This window comes from Polypterus senegalus, chromosome 17, assembly GCF_016835505.1.
Source record: "Polypterus senegalus isolate Bchr_013 chromosome 17, ASM1683550v1, whole genome shotgun sequence".
Classification (NCBI taxonomy): domain Eukaryota; kingdom Metazoa; phylum Chordata; class Cladistia; order Polypteriformes; family Polypteridae; genus Polypterus; species Polypterus senegalus.
The window spans coordinates 89,253,007-89,274,665 of NC_053170.1; the positions used below are offsets into that span (position 1 = coordinate 89,253,007).

The 21,659-nt window shown below is 41.2% G+C and overlaps 1 protein-coding gene across 1 annotated transcript in view; it reads right to left on the reverse strand.

Annotated features, from left to right (window-relative positions):
* Window positions 1–12,525: 12,525 nt before the first annotated feature.
* tmem235b (transmembrane protein 235b) overlaps window positions 12,526–21,659 on the reverse strand; it is a 45,488-nt gene continuing 36,354 nt past the window's right edge. The window contains exon 4 of the mRNA XM_039739858.1: window positions 12,526–13,443. Coding sequence (XP_039595792.1) covers window positions 13,238–13,443 — 206 coding nt within the window. The 3' untranslated portion in view covers window positions 12,526–13,237. The remainder of the gene's footprint in view (window positions 13,444–21,659) is intronic.

A 21,659-nucleotide genomic window follows, 5' to 3' on the forward strand; every position in this document is an offset into this window, starting at 1 on the left:
TCTAAAGCTTTGGGACTCCAGCGAACCACAATGAGAGCCATTATCCACAAATGGCAAAAACATGGAACAGTGGTGAACCTTCCCAGGAGTGGCCGGCCGACCAAAGTTACCCCAAGAGCGCAGAGACGACTCATCCGAGAGGTCACAAAAGACCCCAGGACAACGTCTAAAGAACTGCAGGCCTCACTTGCCTCAATTAAGGTCAGTGTTCACGACTCCACCATAAGAAAGAGACTGGGCAAAACGGCCTGCATGGCAGATTTCCAAGACGCAAACCACTGTTAAGCAAAAAGAACATTAGGGCTCGTCTCAATTTTGCTAAGAAACATCTCAATGATTGCCAAGACTTTTGGGAAAATACCTTGTGGACTGATGAGACAAAAGTTGAACTTTTGGAAGGCAAATGTCCGTTACATCTGGCGTAAAAGGAACACAGCATTTCAGAAAAAGAACATCATACCAACAGTAAAATATGGCGGTGGTAGTGTGATGGTCTGGGTTGTTTTGCTGCTTCAGGACCTGGAAGGCTTGCTGTGATAGATGGAACCATGAATTCTACTGTCTACCAAAAAATCCTGAAGGAGAATGTCCGGCCATCTGTTAGTCAACTCCAGCTGAAGCGATCTTGGGTGCTGCAACAGGACAATGACCCAAAACACACCAGCAAATCCACCTCTGAATGGCTGAAGAAAAACAAAATGAAGACTTTGGAGTGGCCTAGTCAAAGTCCTGACCTGAATCCAATTGAGATGCTATGGCATGACCTTCAAAAGGCGGTTCATGTTAGAAAACCCTCAAATAAAGCTGAATTACAACAATTCTGCAAAGATGAGTGGGCCAAAATTCCTCCAGAGCGCTGTAAAAGACTCATTGCAAGTTATCGCAAACGCTTGATTGCAGTTATTGCTGCTAAGGGTGGCCCAACCAGTTATTAGGTTCAGGGGCAATTACTTTTTCACACAGGGCCATGTAGGTTTGGATTTTTTTCTCCCTAAATAATAAAAACCATCATTTAAAAACTGCATTTTGTGTTTACTTGTGTTATATTTGACTAATGGTTAAATGTGTTTGATGATCAGAAACATTTTGTGTGACAAACATGCAAAAGAATAAGAAATCGGGAAGGGGCCAAATAGTTTTTCACACCACCGTACTTAATGCAATGCCTATGTTTTAGCTGTCTCTCTACTGCCATCTAGTGCTTCTTCTTCTAATTCATTCATGGACAAACAAAGATCAAGATCCAAATGAAGATTATATATAGAGATTATTATTAGAATACAATTAAGAGAGCAAATAATAAATCAACATAGGAAAGCCAAGTATTTAAATCTATAGCAAAATACAAATACTTCTAAATGTCTTATGAATTTAAAAATCTCACTGCTGTACATTTCTGAATGCAGAATTCAGAAACACCCAGTTAATGAATTGACATCAATTAGAAGTAAAATGACTCACTGATTGTGATAAACTGGTTTGTTAACAAAAACGTTCAGTCTGAGGGCTCCTCCAGGACCGAGTCTGAGAACTGCTGGCCTAAATAAAACAGAAAGCTTAAATGTTACAATCCAATAGTGGGGCCGCTCAACACAAGAACTAAAACTCCAACACTTTAGCCAAGGACCACAAAGTTTCTAGTGCAAAAAATAAGTTGAAATAATGCCTGAAATACATCAAAATGGAAAAGGACATTCACAGCCCGGTGACTTCAACAATACTCCTTTAAGAAAACAGAAAACAAATGAATTAAGTTGGCAAATCACAATAACCCAACGCCATTTTTTAACACTATTGAGTAACATATTTTAAGACAGTTAAACATTTGTGTTAAGCTGTGGACTGATCGTCCATCCCTCCATTATCCAACCCACTGTATCCTAACTACAGGGTCACGGGGGGTCTGCTGGAGCCAACACAGGGTGCAAGGCAGGAAACAAACCCTGGGCAGGGTGCCAGCCCACTGCAGGGCACACACACCAGGGACAATTTGAGATCACCAATACACCTAACCTGCATGTCTTTGGACTGCGGGAGGAAACCAAGCAGACACGGGGAGAACATGCAAACTCCATGCAGGGAGGACCCGGGAAGCGAACCCACGTCTCCTTACTGCAAGGCAGCAGCGCTACCGACTGCGCCACCATGCCACCCTGGACTGATCTTCTTGAAAAGAAAAGAAAAAAAGAAGAAAGAAACGATAAAGACAGGCCTAGTTAACAGTGAAAAACAGGTCAGGTTTGTTCAGATTTTTAAATCGCATTCTTTGAAATAATTTTTCTTTTCAGTATGTTCTCTCTGGAGAAGGCATTTCTGCTATCCAAGAAGGTGAGTAAAAATAAATCCGAGTTTACAGCCTTGTTTTGCTTATTGTAGTTTCGTTTACTTGGCAAAATTTCAAAATTACAGAATGAGACGTTATTACATCTGTTTACGGCCGTTTCTTTTTTTTCAGTTTTTGTTCACTTCCAGTCAGGTATTTTAAATGCATAACCAGCTGAGACAGAAGATCAGATTCATTCAGGACTGGTCACAAATGGCATGAGACATTTCCAGTGACTGCTGATTTTGCTTGCAGTTAGTCTTTTAATTAGTAGCTAATTCGAGGGCACTTCACTTCGTATTTAGTGCCAGTTTAATTGCATTTGGAAGTAAACACCCTTTAAATACAAGGTCACTGTTTAAATCTGTAAGTCTTTCATCATCCTGTTGTTGGGAGTTGAGAATATTTGAATAACATGGTAAATGTTTAAATCTGCGAGTCCCTCATCACTGTTTTCGGTTTATGAAAGTCAAATCACCACCTCGTGAACTCGCAAAGGGGGCAGGCAGCCTAACCTCACTGATTAAAGTTAGCCATCTTCAGACAGAAAGGGCGCGTGCCAAATTTAAGCAAGACATTTACATAATCAGTTTCAAATTCACAACATCTATTTAAACTGTCCATGAGACTTTAAAGGTTATCTAATGGACACATGCTGCATAATATACAGAAGATATTTATCATTTGTGAGATCAAATGGCTACATTTGACAGCTACAATTTTGGTTCTGATAACTAAAAGTGATATAATTTCAAAAAAAATTCATCATTCATGCCAATGTCTCCTCAAAAAATACTTGATACTTCATGTGAAATGAATAGTAAACTGAAATTACACAAATTACTCTTCATCCCAATCATCCATTATCCAACCCGCTACATCTACAACTACAGGGTCCTGGGGGTCTGCTGGAGCCAATCCCAACCTACACAGGGCGCAAGGCAGGAAACAAACCCCGGGCAGGGTGCCAGCCCACCACAGGGCGCACAAACACACACACACACAAACGCCAGGGACAATGTAGGATCGCCAATGCGCCTAACCTGTATGTCTTTGGATTGTGGGGGGAAACCCACGCAGACATACAAACTCCTTGCAGGTAGGACCCGGGAAGCGAACCCGGGTCTCCTAATTGCTAGGCAGCAGCGCTACTCACTGTGCCACCGTGCCACCCGATATTTAGCATATGTAAGAAATTAAGATTGTTTGTTATTGCCATCTGCAGTGTGCTGGCGCCCTGCCCTGTGTTGGCTGGGATTGGCTCCAGCAGACCCCCGTGACCCTGTAGTTAGGATATAGCGGGATGGATGGATGTTATTGCCATAACTTTAAATGATTGACTCTGCTTTGTTATTTTCTTTTTAAGTCACTTCCATCTGTGACAATGTAGGATCGCCAATACACCTACAGTAACCGGCATGTCTTTGGATTGTGGGGGGAAACCCACACAGACATACAAACTCCAAGCAGGGAGGACCCGGGAAGCGAACCGGGGTCTCCTAATTGCTAGGCAGCAGTGCTACCCGCTGCGCCACCGTGCCACCCAATTGCTTTCCAGTTAAAAAAAAAAAGGTAACATTTTTGAGAGAAGAAATTTGAACACAGGCTCCTTTAACTGATGGAATAGACAGACAATGATTATAATTCTTCAAGGAGCTCCATTATAGGCACAAAACAGTCGCTGATTTTAAGAACATCAAAAAATAAAGAGCAGCAGCAGTTCTGAGGGCAGATAGCCGTGGTTTGGCAGACCCCCTTTGAAAAGAAGCAGACGGTATAAATTAAAGGAGATGACAACACTCAGTACAGCCAGGCAACATATTTTTTTTTTTATACAATGAACAAAGTACTTCAAGGGTTGGATCAGATTGTCATGGAATTTCTGCCAGAGGAATTATCTAGATGGGGATGAAAATTGATTTAGAAATTCATGGTCCACTTGACCCATGAGAGTATGAACAGACAGGAACATGTTCTGAACTCAGTCAATCATGGATTTTGAATCGTAAGCCCGGAAAGCAGGACAGAATACTAAATGAATTGTGACCATTTTCAGCCTAAGAAAAAAATTCTTTAAAAGGTGTCATCAGATTATTAATACATAAGACAAGCTGTCATAGTTTAGTAAGGGGCGGCACTGCTGCCTCGCAGTTAGGAGACCCGAGTCCTCCCAGCGTGGAGTTTGCATGTTCTCCCCGTGTCTGCGTGGGTTTCCTCCCACAGTCTAAAGACATGCAGGTTAGGTGCATTGGCGACCCTAAATTGTCCCTGGTGTGTGCCCTGCCCGGGATTGGTTCCTGCCTTGTGCCCTGTGTTGGCTGGGATTGGCTCCAGCAGACCCCTGTGTTCGGAATCAGTGGGTTGGAAAATGGATGGATGGATAATTTAGTAAGAACATCACGTGTAGGTACATCTATTACTAATAAATGGTTTCTATACACTTCAGCTATATCAGTTTGTCTACATTAGAAGGATATGAAAAAGAAATCAAATTCCTAACGCCATGGCCATTTCTTATTCCCTGATCTTTGGCTCTCAATTACATGTTTAAACAGACAGACAAACCGCACGCTTTCTCTACTGTTTTGATCAGCCACAAGTTTAAAAATACCTGCCTAATACTTTGCACGTTTCCCTTCTGCCACCAAAACAGCTCTGACCCATCGACACCTTGTCTCCACAAGACCTCTGACGGTGTCCTGTGGTGTCCGACACCAGAACGTTAGCAGCAGATCCTTTTAAGTCCTGTAGGATGACCGGAGGGGCCTCCATGGATCGGACTTGTTTTTTCAGGACATCCCACTGATGCTTTATCGGAGGGAATTTGGAGACCAAGTCAATTCCTTGAACTCTTTATCATGCTCCTCAGACCATGCCTGAACATTATTTTGCAGATGTGGCAGGGCATCAGGGAATACAGTTGCCATGAAGGGGTGTATGTGGTCTTCAGCAATCTCCAGGTAGGTGGTACATGTCAAAGTAACATCCACATGAATGTCAGGACCTAAGTTTCCCCAGCAGAACATTGCCCGGAGCATCACACTGCCTCCAGCGGCTTGCCTTCTTCCCATAGTGAATCCTGCTGCCATCTCTCCCCCAGGTAAACAATGCGCACACACCCGGCCAATCCACATGATCTAAAAGACCAGACCAGGCCACATTCTTCCATTTTTCAATGGTCCAGTGTTGACTTTAACATGTCCATTGTAGGTCCTTTAAGCGGTGCCGCGAGTTCTGACACCTTTCTCCAACACCTTTCTCCCAGTCATCTAGCCATCAACCACTGCCCCCTGCCTAAGGTGTTCAGATCCTTTCACTTTCCATTTTTCTTGCCTCCAACACATCATCTTCAAGAACTTGCTGCCTAATATAGCCCACCCTTAGACTGGTGCTATTCCAATAAGATTCAGTTCACATGTTGATGCTTTTAATGTTGTGGCTGATTGGTGTAGGATGAGAATACAGTGGGTACAGAAAGTATTCAGACCCCCTTCAATTTTTCACTCTTTGTTATATTGCAGCCATTTGCTAAAATCATTTAAATTATTTCTTTTCCTCATTAATGTACACACAACACCCCATATTGACAGACAAAAAAAAAGAATTTTTGAAATTGTTGCAGATTTATTAAAAAAGAAAAACTGAAATATCACCTGGTCCTAAGTATTCAGACCCTTTGCTCAGTATTTAGTAGAAGCCCCCTTTTGAGCTCATACATCCATGAGTCTTCTTGGGAAAGATGCAAAAAGTTTTTCACACCTGAATTTGGGGATCCTCTGCCATTCCTCCTTGCAGATCCTCTCCAGTTCTGTCAGGTTGGATGGTAAACGTTGGTGGACAGCCATTTTTAGGTCTCTCCAGAGATGCTCAATTGGGTTTAAGTCAGGGCTCTGGCTGGGCCATTCAAGAACAGTCACAGAGTTGTTGAGAAGCCACTCCTTCGTTATTTTAGCTGTGTGCTTAGGGTCATTGTCTTGTTGGAAGGTAAACCTTCGGCCCAGTCTGAGGTCCTTAGCACTCTGGAGAAGGTTTTGTCAGGATATCCCTGTACTTGGCGCATTCATCTTTCCCTCGATTGCAACCAGTCGTCCTGTCCCTGCAGCTGAAAAACACCCCCACAGCTTGATGCTGCCACCACCATACTTCACTGAGGGGACTGTATTGGACAAGTGATGAGCAGTGCCTGGTTGTCTCCACACATACCGCTTAGAATTAAGGCCAAAAAGTTCTATCTTGGTCTCATCATCTCCGAGTCCTTCAGGTGTCTTTTAGCAAACTCCATGCGGGCTGTCATGTGTATTGCCTCTCCTCAGTGTGTGGAGACAACCAGGCACTGCTCATCACTTGTCCAATACAGTCCCCTCAGTGAAGTATGGTGGTGGCAGCATCAAGCTGTGGGGGTGTTTTTCAGCTGCAGGGACAGGACGACTGGTTGCAATCGAGGGAAAGATGTGGCCAAGTACAGGGATATCCTGGACAAAAACCTTCTCCAGAGTGCTAAGGACCTCAGACTGGGCCGAAGGTTCACCTTCCAACAAGACAATGACCCTAAGCACACAGCTAAAATAACGAAGGAGTGGCTTCACAACAACTCTGTGACTGTTTTTGAATGGCCCAGCCAGAGCCCTGACTTAAACCCAATTGAGCATCTCTGGAGAGACCTAAAAATGGCTGTCCACCAACGTTTACCATCCAACCTGACAGAACTGGAGAGGATCTGCAAGGAGGAATGGCAGAGGATCCCCAAATCCAGGTGTGAAAAACTTGTTGCATCTTTCCCAAGACGACTCATGGCTGTATGAGCTCAAAAGAGTGCTTCTACTAAATACTGAGCAAAGGGTCTGAGTACTTAGGACCATGTGAGATTTCAGTTTTTCTTTTTTAATAAATCTGCAACAATTTCAAAAATTATTATTTTTTGTCTGTCAATATGGGGTGCTGTGTGTACATTAATGAGGGAAAAAATTAATTTAAATGATTTTAGCAAATGGCTGCAATATAACAAAGAGTGAAAAATTGAAGGGGGTCTGAATACTTTCCGTACCCACTGTAAATAACCAAATGAAATAAACTTCAATAAAAATTAATGAACACCTAACACAATGGAGTCTGTAGTCTGTGCAGATACTTAATTAATATTGGGAAGGTCCCTCTCAACAGTTAACACAGATTCGACATTGACAATTGCTAAACCGTGATTATTATGGCATCAATACAGTTATCACTACACAAATGCAGAAGACAATGAATTTGATAGCAAGCAGTATGCAGTATAGAGCATTATTACTGTAAATACTTTTCAGTTAGTACCTGTATTTGCAGTTTTACTTTTACTGTGTAAAGATGTATATTGAAGTGTACAGTGCACATTTCTCAGCTGATGTATGCAAACTATTAATCCAAAAAATACATGCAGATGTGTGAGGAAGAAAATACATTAACTGTAATGATTATAAGTATTTAACTCAAGGACTGTATTTTGTATTAATCATGCTGCAGAGAGCTAAATGATTTTTTACTTCTATATGATTTCATCTTCATTTAGGTAGAAAGGGAATTAAGTTTATGCACAGAATTATGTGATTAACTTGCATTCTTTTATGAGGAAATGCTGACCTCTTGATACTAACAGAACACCCTGTGATATTAGAAATCAATGTGATCGCTTTCTGAATTCTTGCTTAAACCTATAAGAAACATGTCCCTTATGGATTAATAAATAAGGATTGATTAATCTAACCAGACAAAATCTAATGAAGATATTAAAGCTATAAGAATGTAATTTCTTTATAACTAACTAGCAAGATACCTGCGCTTCGCAGCGGAGAAGTCGTGTGTTAAAGAAGTTATGAAAAAGAAAAGGAAACATTTTAAAAATAATGTACCATGATTGTCAATATGAGTGTTACTGTCATCAAGGATTTGATTATCATTATTTCTTTCAATCAGGTGAGTATTTGGAGGATGTGTTGTGTTCAAGTTATATTCAGTGTTTGTTGGCCGTTGTAAAGATAACAGGTTTCATTCATCGAAGTGTTCACTACCCAAATCGATACTCATGAATCTAAGATGTTTAACAGGCATTAAGTTGTGGATTTGCCTGCGAATATTTAGCGGCAGCGTGTCTATGAACTTAATTTAAACTTAAGCTTTAGACCTTGCTCTCCTATTGATATGTCTACAAATGCTTGTTCAGATTCAGAGGGTTGTTCCTTTCTTACTGCATCAATAAACAGCTCGTCTTCCTCTTTATCTGAGACATCACACACCGTATGCACGGGTTTACTTTTCCCAGTCCTGCACACTTTAGCGAAGTGGTTCAATTTACCACATTTTTTACACCGTCTTCCTTTAGCTGGACATTGACTTTTTCCACCGTGTGCTTTGTTTCTGCAGTAGCTGCACTTATGAATATGCTTGTATGCGTCACTCGCTTCATATTCTTTTGCTGCCTTTTCAATTGTCTAATGCGTTTTTTGCTCAGCTCTCTTTGGAGCTCTTGCTTGTTCTCTGCGTATTGCGCTCACAGTCAGTTCACGTGAGCCGCTCGGAGTACGTGCATCGAAGGTTCTCAGCTGTGCCTGTGCTATCTCGTGCGATCTTGCGATGTCCACGGCTTTATTTAATGTTAGCTCAGACCCAGCACTTAAAAGTTTCTCTCGCACACTTGCTGAGTTTGTGCCAAACACTAGTCTATCCCTGACCATCTCATCTTCGTTTGCATAAGCACAGTCCTTCACCAGCAATTTTAACTCCCGGCAGCGTGTCTATTGGATTGCTGCTGATGGATGGCCTTTTATGGGCAGGCACTCAATTACGTGGGAGGCATGACGATGAGAGACAAAACTCCACCTCACGCGGCGACTGAGCTGCAGGCTATGGCCGTATATATGTACGTAAGTAGGATTCAGTTATAGGATTCAGAAATAAGTAAGCACATTGGTTTCGGTTAGCATAGGGAAGCCGCCTACCAAATTTCATGAAGATGGGGCCATAAATAAGAAAGTTCAACATGGTGGACATTGTCGACCATTATGACCATTACACGTAGAATTTCGAAATGAAACCTGCTTAACTGTTGTAAGTAAGCTGTAAGGAATAAGTCTGCAAAATTTCAGCCTTCTACCTACACGGGACGTTGGAGAATTAATGATGAGTGAGTGAGTGAGTGAGTGAGTGAGTCAGTGAGTCAGTGAGTGAGCGCTTTGCCTTTTATTAGTATAGATGTACTGAACTGAGAAACTGCTTTAAACTGGTCTTGTGTCTGTGTGCTGATAACGGCGTATTTTTAGGAATGTGAGTGCCCTGATAACTCTTTATTTTGGTACGAAACTGGGCACTCCTGCATGTAATAAATCAGGATGTAAACGTAATTTATAGCAATGTATGTATGACCTCAAAATGAGCTGCTATGTTTTTTCTCTTCTCTCTTTGGCTAATGAACAAGCTATGGGATAAAAGAGAGAATTTTTTTCTTTTAGAGAAGTCTGCTTGAACTCAAATCAGTTTCTCTGAGCTTGGGGGGCAGTCTCTCTGTCTCTCTAACTCACCAAGAATACAGAAATTGCTTTTTATTTTATATCGGTTTCCGTTTCTTTGTCATTCCCGACTTTCAGCGACCACACGTGTAATCTTTACTTTTGCACAGACAGATAAATTCCCTTCCAAGGCAGACTTACGAATGATGAGTGCAGTCACAGAAATCACAAACATCCATCCATCCATTTTCTAACCCGCTGAATCCGAATACAGGGTCACGGGGGTCTGCTGGAGCCAATCCCAGCCAACACAGGGCACAAGGCAGGATGCCAACCCATCACAGGACACACACAAACACACCCACGGGACAATTTAGAATCGTCAATCCACCTAACCTGCACGTCTTTGGATTGTGGTAGGAAACCGGAGTGCCCGGATGAAACCCGCGCGAACCGGGAGAACATGCAAACTCACGCAGGGAGGACCGGAAGCGACCCTGGGTCTCCTAACTGCAAGGCAGCAGCGCTACCACTGCGCCACCGTGCCGCCCAATCACAAACATAATTAGGAAAATGAATATTACTGATGGGCGGCACGGTGGCGCAGTGGTAGCGCTGCTGCCTTGCAGTTAGGAGACCCAGGTTCGCTTCCCGGGTCCTCCCTGCGTGGAGTTTGCATGTTCTCCCCGTGTCTGCGTGGGTTTCCTCCCGCAATCCAAAGACAAGCCGGTTAGGTGGACTGGCGATTCTAAATTGGCCCTAGTGTGTGTTTGTGTGTGCCCTGCGGTGGGTTGGCACCCTGCCCTGTGTTGGCTGGGATTGGCTCCAGCAGACCCCGTGACCCTGTATTCGGATTCAGCGGGTTAGAAAATGGATGGATGGATGGAATATTACTGATAAGGTAATGGGGGGCTATTACCCTTTTACTCTGACCACTCGTGTACATAAAAGGCACTCGTAGTAGGACCAGAACTCCAAGCTCTCCTCCTGATATTGTCATTTGATGTACAGTAACAATAGCACAGGGGAAGGCTTAGAATGAACTAGTCTTGACACAGTATCACAGAAATCTAAAAAAACGTGTAAATATGTTATACAACACTGAGAAATCCAGTTGCATTTACAATGTTGAGATTCTTCAACATGCTCAGTGTTTTCCAGCCTGCCATCTCAATTCACTTAATCCATGAATCGTTTTGTTTCGCAGGTGTGCTTGAACAGTTTGAAGGGCTTTGGAAGATAATTGCAAAGTATATACTTTACATGACAGTTTATTCTCTATCTAATCTCAAACAGAGGCCTGACATCATTCATAAGTCATTTCTCATCAAGTGCTTGTCTTTCTTACTTAAGACGTGTTGCTTATTTTCTAACAATTCTGCCTTTGCTCTTCCTCAGGCTTCTATTATCTGTGCTACACTTCACATCCAATAATCTCTTCTGTTGCTTATTAATGTTGTCTAGGCTTTGGTCTGTTATTGAAAATGCTAATCGGCCACTACGTAGTGTTGTGGTTGGACAGAGGCGCGTTTTCAGCATCAAGTCCTCCACTGAACGTCACAGGAAATCCTTCCTCCCCACAGCCATCAGACTCTTAACTCCTTTTCCGGTCACTCATCCACACTTTAAGCTATTTCCCTTTTTTCTTTATTGGATATCCAGGTATATTGTTTTCAAGTACTTGAAATGTGCAACATACTGTCTGTTCTTGTGCAATACATTGTCTGCTGTTCACATGAGAATAACCTTATTTGTTCTCAAAATGTGCAATATTAACTTAAGGTGCAACACTCTGCACTCTAGTTTGATACTTACATTTATTATACTTTATTATATTTACATGATTACTTTTATATGTGCTCTTAGTGTAACATGTCCCTTGTCTGTTGTTAAGTTGTAACATAAGTAATTTCCTTCGGGATTAATAGTTTTCTGATTCTGATTGAAATATTCTTGAATATTTTTTTCTGTTTCTCTCAGAGTGCATTTTAAAACAGAATTTTTTTTGCATTGAATTTTTGCTGACAGTTTTTTTTTTTTTTCCCTAAAAACCATACAGTAAAAGACAGTATTAACAAGTTGGCTCTAATGCCAGTATAATGCAGTTATTTTAGTAACTGTTCCATAGAGCAGGGGGCACAAATTATGGTCCTGGAGGACCACCACGGCTGCAGGTGTTCATTCTAACCCTTTTTTTAATGAGTGCCCTGTTTGTGTTGCTAATTAATTAATTTATTTTAATTGACGTGTTTTTAAAGATTTGTTCCCCTGAATTGCTTCATTTCTTTCCTTAAATGGCACCCAAACAGAAATGAAATGTGAAGAGAGGGAGCCAACAGAAGACCAACTAAGTCAGGGCCTGAAACTCCAACCAATTTCACTCCAACCAACTGCTTAATGAGGTGGCAATTTTTGTTGTTAATTAAACCAGTCCTTTAATTTTGTGGCTTGTTGCTGCTCTCATTGTACAATAGCAGACATTTTCCAAAATTGTTGATTTTCTCTTTCTAAGAGCACACTGTTAAAATGTTTTGGGGACCTGAGCAGATCAGCACTCCTGAGACCGTCATCTTTCTTTATTTTCAGATATTGTATGTTGCTTTGGCTCATTTTGTATCTCATTATTGTTTGGCAGCTAATTAAGGAAAAATAAATAATTAAGGGGTCTGAGTCATCAAGAACAAGTCAATTAAAATGAATTCAAAAGAAGTTAATTAGCAGCAAAAACAGGTCACTCATTAAGATAAGGGTTAGAATGAAAACCTGCAGCCACGGTGATCCTCCAGGACTGGAGATGGCGACCCCTGCCATAGAGGATACTTCAGTCATCTAAGACACCAGTAACATGCCACTACTGGTCCATTTTATAGTCAATTGACGTATACAGCATTGAAGCATTAACAGTTAACCCGCTATCACTAAGCGTAATTTATCATAAGCAAACACCCCAGAGTATTTTCTGTACCTCAATGTAATTAGAAACCATTTCAAAATTTCTAAAACCCCTTTTCTGTAATTGGCAAAGCTTAAAGAATCACATAGGCAGCCTGAAATGTAAAGGAGTACAGTAACAGCACATAGGTATAGCGCATTTCACTTTGGCACATAAAGTCATCTTGTATCTATGCAAATAGTCCTTTCAGTTTCTATTATTCCATTAAGAACAGGATCACTATAAAATAACGTCTTTTTCAGCTCCTCATTGTGCTATCATAATAAGTGACCTGTCAAATCACTGCCAGTCTCAAGTGATCAGAGAGGAGAGGAGAGGAGAGTGCGGCTTTGCATGACAAACCTTTTGATTGCCAAATGAAACTGAGTAACATGCAGCAAAATATATCTCAGAACTGTTAATGTTTACATGAACACAAATGTGGCAAAATATTCAAGTCTTCAGAAAGCTCATCCCCAGTTTTTGATGGAACGAAGTACAGTTTTAAGGGCTGGTGATTTTTGCAGCCATAAGCAGTAACAACCCTGTGACGACCTCCATGGCAAAGGACAGCCAGGCTACAGCCAACGACCAGCCAAAACTGATGCTGACATAAGCGAACCGCTGAGGACCGAAGGTGCGTACTGATTCTTGATAGGCCAGCTGGGAGTAGGCGATATAAATGGAGACACCGGAGAGAGTGAAGAGACCTAAGGCAAAAGAAAAAAGAAAAAAAGAAGAGAAGAAAAGACAAGCACATAAACGAAGATCAAGAGGTAATGCAATTGTGTCACTTATTGACTCTAAATGTGGTCACGTAAATTGTTAAAGTTCTGAAAAAAATGACATTTACAATTAATTCTCTTTTTTAGAAGGCAACAGACTTTTCTCATAAAAATTGCCACTGCTTATTTATTGACTTATCGGAAACAAATTGTGAATTGCTCTACACTTAAGTTTCTGTAGCTTTGCCTCAAATTGTTTTAAATCAAGTTATATAAAATTAAATTGTAACTTGACCTTCCTCCCCTTTATATAACAACTAGCAAAATACCCGCACTTCGCAGCGGAGAAGTGCGTTTAAGAAGTTATGACAAAAAGAAAAGGAAACATTTTAAAAATAACGTAACATTTGTTGTCTATTCTATTATTTAATGTTAGCTCTACCCGATACTTAAAAGTTTTTCTCGCACTTTTGCTGAGTTTGTGCCAAACACAATTCTATCCCTGACCATCTCATCTTCGTTTGCATGAGCACAGTCCTTCACCCGCGAATATTTACCTTATATGGGCAGCCACTCAATTACAGTGGGATGCAAAAGTTTGGGCAACCTTGTTAATAGTCATTATTTTCCTGTATAAATCGTTGGTTGTTACGATAAAAAATGTCAGTTAAATATATCATATAGGAGACACACACAGTGATATTTGAGAAGTGAAATGAAGTTTATTGGATTTACAGAAAGTGTGCAATAATTGTTCAAACAAAATCAGGCAGGTGCATAATTTTGGGCACCACAAAAAAAGAAATGAAATCAATATTTAGTAGATCCGCCTTTTGCAGAAATTACAGCCTCTAAACGCTTCCTGTAGGTTCCAATGAGAGTCTGGATTGTGGTTGAAGGTATTTTGGACCATTCCTCTTTACAAAACATCTCTAGTTCATTCAGGTTTGATGGCTTCCGAGCATGGACAGCTCTCTTTAACTCACACCACAGATTTTCAATTATATTCAGGTCTGGGGACTGAGATGGCCATTCCAGAACGTTGTACTTGTTCCTCTGCATGAATGCCTTAGTGGATTTTGAGCAGTGTTTCAGGTCATTGTCTTGTTGAAAGATCCAGCCCCGGCGCAGCTTCAGCTTTGTCACTGATTCCTGGACATTGGTCTCCAAAATCTGCTGATACTGAGTGGAATCCATGCGTCCCTCAACTTTGACAAGATTCCCAGTCCCTGCACTGGCCACACAGCCCCACAGCATGATGGAACCACCACCATATTTTACTGTAGGTAGCAGGTGTTTTTCTTGGAATGCTGTGTTCTTTTTCCTCCATGCATAATGCCCCTTGTTATGCCCAAATAACTCAATTTTAGTTTCATCAGTCCACAGCACCTTATTCCAAAATGAAGCTGGCTTGTCCAAATGTGCTTGAGCAGACCTCAAGCGGCTCTGTTTGTGCTTCCTCTGCATCACTCTCGCATACAGCATCTCCTTGTGTAAAGTGCGCCAAATGGTTGAACGATGCACAGTGACTCCATCTGCTGCAAGATGATGTTGTAGGTCTTTGGTGCTGGTCTGTGGGTTGACTCGGACTGTTCTCACCATTCGTCACTTCTGTCTATCCAAATCTTTCTTGGTCTGCCACTTCGAGCCTTAACTTGAACTGAGCCTGTGGTCTTCCATTTCCTCAATATGTTCCTAACTGTGGAAACAGACAGCTTAAATCTCTGGGACAGCTTTCTGTATCCTTCCCTAAACCATGATGGTGAACAATCTTTGTCTTCAGGTCATTTGAGAGTTGTTTTGTGACCCCCATGTTGCTACTCTTCAGACAAAATTAAAGGAGGAGGGAAACTTGCAATTGACCCCCTTAAATACTCGGATTCACATGTGTATGTAGGTCAGGGGTCACTGAGCTTACCAAGCCAATTTGAGTTCCAATAATTAGTTCTAAAAGTTTTGGAATCAATAAAATGACAACGGTGCCCAAATTTATGCACCTGCCTGATTTTGTTTGAACAATTATTGCACACTTTCTGTAAATCCAATAAACTTCATTTCACTTCTCAAATATCACTGTGTGTGTCTCCTATATGATATATTTAACTGACATTTTTTATCGTAACAACCAACGATTTATACAGGAAAATAATGACTATTAACAAGGTTGCCCAAACTTTTGCATCCCACTGTACATGGGAGGTGAGATGATGGGGGACCCAACTCTGCATCACACGGCGACCGAGCTGCAGGCTATGGCCGTATATATGGTCAAAAGTAGGTTCCAGTTATGACCGTTACACGTAGAATTTCGAAATGAAACCTGCCTAACTTTTGTAAGTAAGCTGTAAGGAATGAGCCTGCCAAATTTCAGCCTTCTACCTACACGGGAAGTTGGAGAATTAGTGATGAGTGAGTGAGTGAGTGAGTGAGTGAGGGCTTTGCCTTTTATTAGTATAGATACATTGTCTCTATTCACACATATATTCTCACTTAGACACCATAACACCCCCCAATTTCATCCTTTCTTTAAAAAGGTTTCTTAGTTCTTTAATTTACTAATTTCAAGAGTCCCACAGCTAACTTTGTGCGGTATTTTAAGCTATTTACAGTATATTCCTTTGGCTAGAGTATTTTATTTTCTTCAAGAAAGATGTATTAACTTCAAAACAGTCCAAGGATTCGGGAGAAGTTGTGTTCTAATAATGTGTTGCGTTTATATGTTGGTTAAATAATTTGAACACTCCTGACTCTCATATTTTTAGACGATATACATGGTGTGGGAGCGGCCCGGACACAGACAGGCGGACACGTCAATGTCACCCAACACATGTTTATTTACACGATCCATATTTACAAAAGTGCCACACAACCCCAAAAGTCCAGGCCACCAAGCAATGCCTTCTCTCTCTTCAGGCCAACTCCTTGCCTCCTCCAGAGACCTCGTCCTCTTCCACCCGACTCAAGTCATCATATGAAGGGAGGCGGCCCCTTTTATAATCAACCGATGTGCTCCAGGTGCTTCCTGGCAATCTACCACCGGCACTCCCCAGTGTGGCGGAAGTGCCGGCTGCATCCCCGGAAGCACTCTGGGTGTCCCTGTTCCTCTTCCCCCCAGAAGTGCTGAGCTCCAGGGCTTCCAAGGCATTGGGGTGCCCCCTTGGTGGTGACCACGGGCCCTTACAGGGTTGAGCTTCAATGCTCTGTACCCGTGGCCCCCCAAAGGTACCAGGGCGGTCGCCCCCACATGGTCTGGGGGAGGCATAAGCCCTCCTCTGGTCCTCCTAGGCGTCCCAGCTGGGTCGCCAGAGCCATCTGCGACAATGGAAACAGATTATTTATTACATAATCAAAAACAAAGTGGAAATTTAACCTCATTCAGAAAGTGTGAATCTGCTAAATGGAAAACTAGCAATATAATATTTTTGATCTAGTGCCAAATGTAAAGGTAAAATTGGACATTTAACATCATGATTTTATTTTCCTTTTTTTTGCTCATAGTGATCTCATTACACTAATCAAGGCTTTTACAGTTCTCAATTATTCCTACAGTCAGGGAAATATTAAAACTGGAGGGAGAGAAGGATAATAACTGTATTCATTTAGCAGAATCACTTCTGAATCGGTTTTTATTGCAAAATCCAAGGCTTACTTATTGATGGCATTGTGCCAATGAGACGTTATAAAAAAAAAAAATACCATATGTGGTCTTGAAGAATATCCGGAGGACTTGAAATTCATCTTACTAATTAGTATGTGCCTAAAGATTTAATTCATGGAGTCAATTCAAATGTGAACTGCCAAGGATGATATTTTCATATAGCTAAACAAATTCAATGGCTCATTCTAGTTAATTGGTTGTGCCAAAGAGGACCACTTTAGACCATTAAAATGGCTCCACTGTGGTATCAACAGCACACTCCGAACCTTTCAGACTGATGCTGACTAAGTGCAGCAATGCATTTCACAAAAAATAAATAGAGAAAATGGAATGGTTAGACCTGGATAAAGATCTAGAAAACAACAATTTCGTATTTCTATAATTATGCATATGAACGTATTTCTAAATATAACTGTATATCACAAAATTAACACTGCATGATGGATTGACACTGTTTAAGCATGGAACTGCTTTTTGACCCTGATGTAATTTTGCATAAGTCTGACATCATGAAAAAAAGAAGTCTTGCAGTGTCTGTGTGTTTATTTTCATTTCATTGATAATTTTTTTTTTTTTAATTTCAAGCTACACGTTTAATAGCAATGCAACAAATAATAATCTATGGAGGCCAAAGACTTTGATGCAAATCAGAAACAAAACGGTAAAAAGGTTGTGTATGAGAAGGTAAAAGTCAATCCATCCTTTGGAACAGGGGTACACATCATTTATAATGGTACCCAGATTATGATTGGACGTACTGTATTTAGAAGGTCGTAAACAGGTTTTCTATGCTCTAACTGCGAAAATATTCGATTTATAAATAAAGAATCCTACTTCGCGGAAATTCATTTATCGCGGCAGAGTCTGGAACGAATTAACTGCGATAAACGAGGGTTGACTGTACTTTCAAAATCAACAGTTGTTCAGTCAGCTAGGTAAGGATGACACCATGACATAAACAGTGTTTTAGAAGACATGCAATACTGCATGTGAGAGAAAGAATTCAGTCTTCGCACATCAGTGCTAGGCTGTATCAATGTGTACGTCTGTCACAAGAGAAGCCATTACTGCAAAACACGACTTGAAACAAGACGTTTCTAATAATGTGTGTAAAGACTGTCACACACATGCGTTTACGAGACCGCTAAAGCTAATACTACACCAGACCAGGGGGTGGCAGGGTGTGCCGACTGTCTCTCTGTTTCTTGCAGACCATTCCCGGGAAATCTCACCAGGCTCTGGTGCCTCTGATGACATCACTTCCGGTTCCGGACTAGATGGCATCATTTCCTTCCCAAGACCTTAAAACCGCCATCTTACCTCCGAATGATCAGTTCTGTTTTGGACTCAGTCTTGTGAACATCTCTGTTCAGATATCTAAAAAACTTTTTGCAGCTGGGAAATAATATACGGGTGGCTGTCCCAAACCTTTATGACGTCTGTAGGCTCATTCTTATTACAAGACATACTTTGGCAGAATGTTTAGCGATCAAGGAAGACATTCAGACTGGCTCAGATCTATCATAGTAGTGCTGGCTCATGGATTCACAATTCTGGAAACCTTTTTAAAACATGAAACAAAATTCAGATTCCTTTGTAGGTGAATAAAATGAAAAAAGGCTAAGAGTTTAATTCATTTTCTTATTAACTGTACATTTAACAAAATATGTTTTGGTATACCTAGACCTGTATTCTGTATTCTCCTGTGCATCTTCAGGGAGCATACAGTCCTCCATTTACTATGATCAGTTTCAGGTTGGTGCAAGTTTATAGCATTCTGGTGGGATGCTGGAGGACCTTTGTGCCGAAGCCATGCCACTTCACATATGTCACTGAGCAACTAGCACTTGTCAACAATCTCTATGACAATAGCACTCCTTAGGAAACAAGTATATAAACGTATTACATATTCAAATGCAATGTTACATGCTTCAAATTTATATTAAGAAATGAAACTCCAGAGGTCTTTTTTCAGGTCTCAGCGTGAAATTTAAGATGAGCTCCTGATATTACAATCAACTGATCTGAACTAATTTTAAATCAAGAATTCACAAAAATGGTACAATTTATTTCAATATTACATGTTTTTAAAATAAAGTCCTACAAGAACAGACAACCTGTGTTAATGTTGGGTGGGTTTCATGTGATACGATTAGTCACAGTGAAAAATGCAGAAAGGGGACTGGACATTTATGTGAATGAGGAATAATAAAAAAGTGAGCACATTACATCCATCCATTCATTATCCAACCCGCTGAATCCGAACACAGGGTCACGGGGGGTCTGCTGGAGCCAATCCCAGCCAACACAGGGCACAAGGCAGGAATCAATCTTGGGCAGGGTGCCAACCCACCGCAGGAGCACATTACAATTAAAGCTAAATCTGCAATTCTGATATTGAAATACTGACTGACTTTGTCCACATTATTATCTAGGGAGATAAATATTAATCAGGATGATGTAACTCATTACCGTATATACTCGCGTATAAGTCGGGTATGGAAACCCGAAAAATTGATCAGAAAAATCAGACCCAGTTTTATACTCCCATTCAAAAATGCGACACTTAATTTTTTTTTTTACATCTTCTCGCATCAGTTTCTAAGGCGCATCGAATTTTGTTGCAGCAGCACAGTTACCAATTTCTTTCGCTGCTTCAACGATGTTTAATTTAAAACCAGCTTCATATTTTCTTCTGATCGAACTCTCCAACATAGATAAAGGGATGTTCTTAGGATAAAGTGTATGAGGGTGTGAGATCCAAAAAAACACAAATCAGTACAAACATCGGTTCGGAATAGTTTGGGTATTACCGTGAGGCTTCGTAGGCTCAATACATACAAAAAAAAAAAGGCAGTGAGCTCCGTGGTTACTCCCTCAGGTGGGCGTCAGCATATCATAATCTCTTGGACCAATAGTGTGAGGTTATAAAATATATTATAAAATACCAGAAATTATACAGTAAAATCAAGTCTCGACTTAGTATTCAGCAACAGAAATTATTTCATGGTTACCAACGTTCTAACATTGAATCATTCTGACCCTGAAATGCTGTTTCCCTCTATCAGGGAACTTTGAAAGGACAAACTTCTATCAGCACATTCCATTTGTGGACACAACAAGCTATGTTTGCTCTATTGAAATATTAATGCATTTAAATGGAACCCCTTAATCCAAAGCAGTCCACAAAACATAGGATTGAGAGGTGGCGAGAGGCTGACTGTAGCCCTCCCAACGAAGCTCTTCCTACACCTCAAGAGCATCTACCCAATGGAACATCCCTCTCTAGGTAAGACTGGGTCGCGCTTAACCAAGTGAGGTCAAAACAAGGGACAACCTATTTAGATGGGGCTTCACAACAAGTGCTGAATGTCTCTGTGGTGCACCCACCCAAACAATGGACCACATTCTCCATGAATGTTCCCGAGGCCCTACATGTACCGATGAAGATCTTAAGGGTGCTAATGACGCCTCTCTTACCTGGATACGGCAGTGGAGTGATAAGATATAATGATGAATGCCTTTAAATTTAAACCTGGAGGTGTGAAGTGAAGGACTGAGAATTACACGTCCATTTTAGCCATCAAATCATTTGCATGATAGAAAGGGAAAGAAAATCTAGGATATGAGAATGACCTGACATAGCAGAGTTAATTTAATTTCATAGCTTGTTAGTGCTTTATTGGCAAGAATTGCTTTCTAATTAAGCAACCAGGTCAGAACAAAAACCTGCAGCCACTGCGGCTCTCCAGGACTGGGATTGAGGAGCCCTGATCTATACTAATAAAAGGCAAAGCCCTCACTGACTCACTCACTCACTCACTGACTCATCACTAATTCTCCAACTTCCCGTGTAGGTAGAAGACTGAAATTTGGCAGGCTCATTCCTTACAGCTTACTTACAAAAGTTAAGCAGGTTTCATTTCGAAATTCTACATGTAACGGTCATAACTGTCGACAATGTCCGCCATATTGAACTTTCCTATTTATGGCCTCATCTTCACGAAATTTGGTAGGCGGCTTCCCTGCGCTAATCGAAACCGATGTACATACTTATTTCAGTGGTATGACGCCACTGTCGGCTGCCATATTGAACTTTCCAACGTCACTAATTCTCCAACTTCCCGTGTAGGTAGAAGGTTGAAATTTGGCAGGCTCATTCCTTACAGCTTACTTACAAAAGTTAAGCAGGTTTCATTTAGAAATTCTACACGTAATGGTCATAACAGTCGACAACGTTCGCCATGTTGAACTTTCTTATTTATGACCCCATCTTCACGAAATTTGGTAGGCGGCTTCCCTGCGCTAACCGAAACCAATGTACGTACTTATTTTGGTGGTATGACGCCACTGTCAGCCGCCATATTGAACTTTTCAACGGTCTTTGTTACTTATGGGCCCATCTTCAAGAAATTTGGTACACGGGTTCCCAACGCTAACTGAATCCTACTTACGTACATATATACGTCCATAGCCTGCAGCTCGGTCACCGTGTGAGGCGCCGTTGGGTCCCCCATCCCAACGCCTCCCACGTTGTTGGCTG